The sequence below is a fragment of the Haemaphysalis longicornis genome, unplaced genomic scaffold (assembly GCF_048455015.1).
Source record: "Haemaphysalis longicornis isolate Haplotype H1 unplaced genomic scaffold, Haemaphysalis longicornis Haplotype H1 scaffold_7, whole genome shotgun sequence".
In the NCBI taxonomy this organism is placed as follows: domain Eukaryota; kingdom Metazoa; phylum Arthropoda; class Arachnida; order Ixodida; family Ixodidae; genus Haemaphysalis; species Haemaphysalis longicornis.
In genome coordinates, this window is record NW_027526422.1 from 83767475 (window position 1) to 83773896 (window position 6422).

Genomic DNA, 6422 nt, shown 5'->3' on the forward strand with positions numbered 1-6422 from the left:
AACATATTCACAGCTGTCACCATCCTTTTCGCACCTGCGCGACAGAAGCGTCTTGGTAACAAAAAAATCAAATTAACGGAGCAATTACGACGTGATTGTGGACCTGAATCGTTTCGTACAAAGCAAATGAATTAAAATGAGCTAATCAAAAAGCGTGAGAACAGCAACGGAGATTCAGAATGGTATGAAATTATTAAGATATACGGAGATTGTGGAACAGTATCTCCTCCATTAAAAAACTTCAAGGTCCGGAATAAAACATGCCCCAATTGTGATTTTAGTGTGATCGTGTCAGTGCGGTATTTTCTGTCAAAAAATAATTTGATTTAATTTACGATGTAAAGGTGGTTGGACGGCGAAGCTGTAAACGACACCCACAACCATTACCCATACGAAGTCACTCAGTTGTGGGGCTGATTGGAGGCGCTGTATGGGAATGCACGTGAAAAGCAGATTCCGGACTGAATCCATGGGCAGTCAGAGGGCAGTCTTGGATTGATAATTATGTAGACCCCCGTAGTTGGCTTGTTAAGGTCTAGAGGAAGTAGTCAGAACAACAATAAGGGAGTGAGGGAAAGAAACCATTTTAATTAGCGCTGTAGGGAGAGTCGAACCCTATTCCTGGATTCCATGTGTTGCCCCAGCCGTCTTCACTCGAGCAACCAGTAGAGTCTGGTCCTCCAGTCGATAGCTGATCAACAGTGTCAATCTACCACAGCTCAGTGAAGGAACGGAGGGAGAGGGCTGGTAGGGCTGGGTTGTGAGCGCATTCCAGAAGAATACCGCATTTATTCAAATATAAGGTGAGTTCTTTTTTTTTTTTTTTTCTCAAAATCCGCAGTCTAAAAGTCCTACTCCGCCTTATATTCGAAGCTCAGTATGTACTATATGGCGATTTTCTTTTACTCTCCGAACTGCACAGTCACCTTAATCGTGGCCGCCTTATACTAATCGAATAAATACGCTATGTTGTAGGGCACCTAACTTATGGCAAATTTTGCACTGAGCAGTGTACTGTGTGGAAAAAAAATTAATGCATGTGGACTGGCTGTACGCAAGTGCCTGTTGATAAATGTCGTGGTGGGATTTCCTGATTCTCGCTTAGGGTTGGGTGAGGGCTTCGGAATTTCACCGGACCACTAGCAAAAGCAAAAGGCGTATGTCAAGCTTCACAGCTCGTACAAAGGGCAGACATTGATTTCACTACACGCAGGAAAAAAATAACGAGGGTGATGGATGAGGCACAAGTTATCGAAGACTCACCGTGGTGCGATTTATGCGCTGAAGCTTCTCCTGATGCTCGTAAACATTCTCGGTGCGTCGCCAATTAACCTTAGCAAGAAGAGCCAAGTTAGAATCAGCCAGCCAACAAAAGGTTATACGCGTGTGGAAAATAGTGCTTGGCGGTTTTTGGCTACACTGGGGCACCCACGAGATGCACCAAGAACTGGACGCGTTCGATTGTTCCCCAGCGCAAGAAATCCCATCCTGCCTGTTTCTGAGTCTTCAAATCATGTGTTAGATGGGAGACAACGCCAGCGGAATGGAAACGGTTGGATGTTTTCGTTACTATGAGGCTCCAACCCGTCTGACAATACACGATGTGTGTAATTAAAAAAGAATGACGAAAAATTTATCGTTTTAAGCACTCTGATTGCTACTAAACAATAAATGTATGGAGCCACGAAACTGAACAGCTTCGAGAAAAAAAATGCAGAAAAAGAATAATGTTGGCGGCTTGAAGTCTATTGAACAGGTATTGCTGGCGTACGTTGTGGGCGGCGCCTGATGTAATTACTTGGCAAGCCCAGCAGCGGAGCGCATAAGGTCTTCGTGGTGCTCAAAGGAACTGCCACCCGGTTGAACTGTCGGCGACTGTGATCTATTAGTGGTGTCATCTTGATGTTAAAACCATCAGCGCTCATAAAAAAAAAAACACTTGACGCATCCTAGGTTCTCGAGAACATTTTCTCTTCAAATTTCTTATGTTCCTGCTTTGCTACAGGCGTACAACAGTTTCTTTTTAATAAGCGAAACGTGAAAGCTAAATCTAGTTGTTTTTTTTTTTTGTCATAAGAACAGGGCATAGATAATTCGAATCTATTTGTTCCATAGCCTCGCAAATTGAGGCGATAGGGCTATATACAGTATTACAGCTGATACCGTAGTTATTTGCTTTTACCCATGCTATTCTTGCAGTAAATTAGAAAGAAAAAAAAGCAGTATCTATTAGCTCGTATGTTGGCAGTATGTTTCCATCAAATGAGGTTCGGATGCATGTATGCATTGTGGCCATACTTTGAGTGTGGCTGTGTTGGTGACTGAGTGAACTTCCCCGTCAAACTTGAGTGAATTAGAAGACATTCGACGTCATGGGTGGAGTGTGATTCTAGTAGAAAGTCTACTATACTCGGTTGCAACTTAAGGACGGCAACGGAAGTTGCCGCTGTGCCTTATCACCGTAGCCGGATGTTACTCCACGCGGCGCAAGTAGTGCGTTACTGGGAATATTCTGAACATGGCGCAAGCCGTTTCAGTGATTTTTTGAACTCGATATGCTTATAAACAACTGCAGCGACGACAAACAAACTACGTGAGAAAAGGTAGACGAGATCACGCATTCATAGCAATCCCCTTTCAAACCGCGCGCGCCCGTTGACATCCGGGTCCGTCGCTTAAGTGATACCGTACATGATCTGTTGCTGTTGTTAACTTCTTCCCGAGTATAGCGTATCCATGAGGCTGCGGTGCGTACAAAGCGAGCTTTTAGCCAGCGGAGGGGAAAATAAAAAGGACCGAGAGTCGAGTGTCTCGTCATACACACCGGTTTCATTTATTTCCAGCGCAATGTCAGGCATCTGTACAAAATATACAACGCTGTAGAAAGCAGCGGCGGATCCACGACGGGGCATGAAGCGCTGACACCATCCGACAGGAAGGACGTAGGGGGGCGAGGCTGAGTCTCGTCACGTCCGCACCCGGCGTCAACGGGCTGCCGCTCACTCGCAGCCTCGGTCCGTGCGACGTCTTCTCGGTCGTCCCTCGGGTCTTGCTCGCGGACCTTCTCAGCCGTTCTTCAACGCACACGGCCACAACACACCCCCCGACAGTCCTCCTGCACTGCGGATGAGTGCGCGCTGCATGTCCCCGAATCTGGCCTCCTTTCAACTGCGACTGTACAAGGAAAGGGGGGAGGAAAGAGGAGGGGAGAGCGTGGTGGAAAGTGGGCGGCGGCTCTGCACACGCGGCGCTCCCGTTCTAGCCCTTGTGGCCGTAGCCTCCGTAGCCGCCTCCGAATCCACCGCCGTATCCGCCGCCGTATCCGCCACCGTATCCGCCTCCTCCGTAGGCGACGCCGAGGTCGTAGTTGGCCAGGATGGGTCCTCCGTGGCTGACCTTGCTCACGTGGTGAAGACTCTTGACCAGGAAGGAGGGACCGGGAAGGGACTTGCCATAGCCACCACCGTAGCCGCCGCCGCCGCCACCGTAGCCACCACCGCCGTAGCCTCCGTAGGAGACGAGACCGGCGTAGCAGACGCCGACCAGGGCGACAAGAGCAACGGCGAATAGCTGCGGAAAAGAAGCAGGCGTTAGGCCCCAGCACTTATTGTAGGAGCTGTACAAGAGTCCTAAACACAAGTTTCTTTACTGCCGTGGTGGCGCACAGAACAAAGAAGCGGACAAGTGTGTTGAGGGCCGAGATTTCCTGAGCGGAATTAGTTGCATATTTTCGCTATCCCCTCCCCCCCTTCGTTCTCTGGCGCAGCTTAGTAGTATACAAAGTTAGACAGAGTTGCAGGAGAACGATTTTATTTTTTATTGTCTGAGGTAAACGGAAAAGGAGGACGAAGGTGCCGTTAACCCTTCCTTTTGCCTGTTGTAGCGTCTCGCCTCGTGGCTTAATAAGTACTTGGTATAAAAACTGGTACTGAAAGGTATCCTGGCAACATAATCGGTATGAAAAAATGTTTTTGGCTCTTGGTGCGTGTTCTCTTTAACACTCGTTTTGATATACGTCTCTGAGATTGAGATACAACCTTTCACTCCAAAATCCATGCATCTGAAAAAGGCTGATCGTACCTGGACACAACTTCCAAGCTTTCTATTAAATCTTAGCAAGGCGTGATTTGGCAGTCTCTTAGACGTAGCCTTTGTCTTAAATATATATGCCAGTTTCTTTATATTCGGGCGCTTTATATACATACGTGACGTTACACTTGCGAATTCGACGAAAGAACAGCGCGCTGAGTTGGCCGCGTCGTATACAAACGTTCCGTAGTCGTCCGTACATCCATGCATAGGAGCAGTTCGCTTACCGTGGTCCTCATGATGGCGGGGCGGTTTGGCTGCTGGCGCTGCTGTAAGACGATTGAGCTACTCGAGGGGAGTGGAGCTGTGGTGTGTCTGGCTGTTCTGCAGGCGCGGCTTTTATACCCGCGCTGGGATACCGGAAGGTTGGATGCACCTAATAATGAGCGAACGCACGCACTCGGGCCCGGCTCGCCTCCTTCCAGCCATGGACTGAATTCTGCTCTAATTCCCGCCACTTCCTCCACTGTTTCGCTCCTTTCTCTGCTTTTGTCTTTTTTCTGGCCAAGATATGAACGCAAGAGCGGCCTGCACGTCCTGCCTCCTCGGAAATGCACTAATCAAACGAGCCGCGCTCCTCCTCCTTCTCTTCTAAATGACTTGATAGTGCAATTGCTTCCCCTTCTTCTCACGCGGTCCCCGAAACTCAACCATGCAGGTACCTCCCCCCCATTCTCCAGCAATGTCGATTGCTGTTGCCAAGACCGACTGCCGACCGACCGACGGACGGAAGCTAACGGCAGCGGCTTCTCCCCCACTGCCCGGAGATCTCATCGCGTCGAGGAGTAAATAACCAGTAATAAAAAAAGAACGGACAACAATTTCCCGCTTTATCTAGGAGCAGAGAAAAAATGTCTCTACCATCGCTACTAACGTCGGTATCGCGGAAAGAAAGACTGGACGTAAACGGCGACAAGATCGCCCCCCGCGCTTTGACAAACTAGTTTACCGAAGGGGAGGAAGGGAAGAGACGGACAGGATCGCGAGAGAGTTTCGCTGTTTGTTTTCGTTTGGTTTCGTTTCTCCACAACTCGTTTCGTCCGCGTGTCGAAAACGGAATCCGCCACGCCCGCCGCCGCGGCTTCTATTCCGGCCCGGCCGGCGCTTCGCCTGCCCGCCGAAATGACCGCTGGCGATCGAGATTACGTCGGCCGGACACGCCGGCTGCTCCATTTGTTCGAGATACGAGCGGCTCTTTTCTGGGAACCCGCGCCGCCTCGCCGGGTATAAATACCTCGTGCTTTCTCCGCTCCTGCTTCTCCCGCGCGGAAGAAGCGCGATGTTTCTGCGCTCGCGGGACAAGTTGTTCAACGCGTGCGCTGGAAACTGCGGTGGCTGCGACGCCGGCGTTGACGAATTCGCCCAGACATTCCGAGCCGTGGGAGCTTGGCCGAGTTGGTATACGACATGCGGACAGGAGACAACACATGATGCATCAGGCGCACACACGCCACTTTGTGTGTGCCCACTTCATCTTGGGTTGTCGCTTCGTGAGCTGCTGCTCCCCACAAAAACGTGCGCTTTTGATAACAGATGGACAAATTACACCTGTCTCTATAGGCGCCCGTTCGCGTTGAAAAATACTAATCACGCCATGGATACTGCCAGTGAGCGTATAGCAAACAAATCATGCGATGTAGCGAAAGCCGACAATTGGCGCAGCTCGATGCGAACAAGGACAGTCAGTGCGTGTTCACGTTGCGCACAGGACAAATGAGGCTCCCAGACGATCCCGTCCTCACACTAACGCTGCCATATAATCACAGCCATGTATATATATATATATATATATATATATATATATATATATATATATATATATATATATATATATATATATATATATATATATATATATATATATATATATATATATATATATATATATATATATATATATATATCGTCTGGGCAATTCACCGAGGCGCTTTGAGACCTCCTGGCAGCGAATAAAGGCCAACTGCAACGCTTCAGTGCACAGCGTGGGTTTCACCGGCTGTCATTGAGAGATTCGCTATTCGGAGTTCAACGCAGAATCGGGAACAACAGCCTTGACCTATTAAAAGGAACTCTGGAAAGACTTTTCTTTTCATGGTGCCTTTCAAAACCGCCATACTTGCGAGTGCGTCGGACAGTTGAAATTCTGTAAACCTCCATTTTATTATACCGAGCCTCACCTTATTTATGATGTCCGTACAAAAAGAAAGCAAAAGGAATTCACGTCTACATTCACCTCCTAAACTACACCAATGACCTTAATAGGACTACCAAGGCAGTTTGATACTTACATGATAATAAAAATTTTAATGATCTTATATTTAATTGGCAATGCG

General features: G+C 48.3%; 1 protein-coding gene across 1 annotated transcript; it reads right to left on the reverse strand.

Annotated features, from left to right (window-relative positions):
• Positions 1 to 2828: 2828 nt before the first annotated feature.
• On the reverse strand, positions 2829 to 5310 carry LOC144144555 (uncharacterized). The gene is made up of 2 exons (XM_077676065.1): positions 4317 to 5310; positions 2829 to 3570 (listed from the first exon to the last, which is right to left on the reverse strand). Exons 1-2 carry the CDS (start codon positions 4326 to 4328, stop codon positions 3259 to 3261), a joined length of 324 nt encoding a protein of 107 aa, XP_077532191.1. The 5' UTR covers positions 4329 to 5310; the 3' UTR covers positions 2829 to 3258.
• Between the last annotated feature and the right edge of the window lie 1112 nt (positions 5311 to 6422).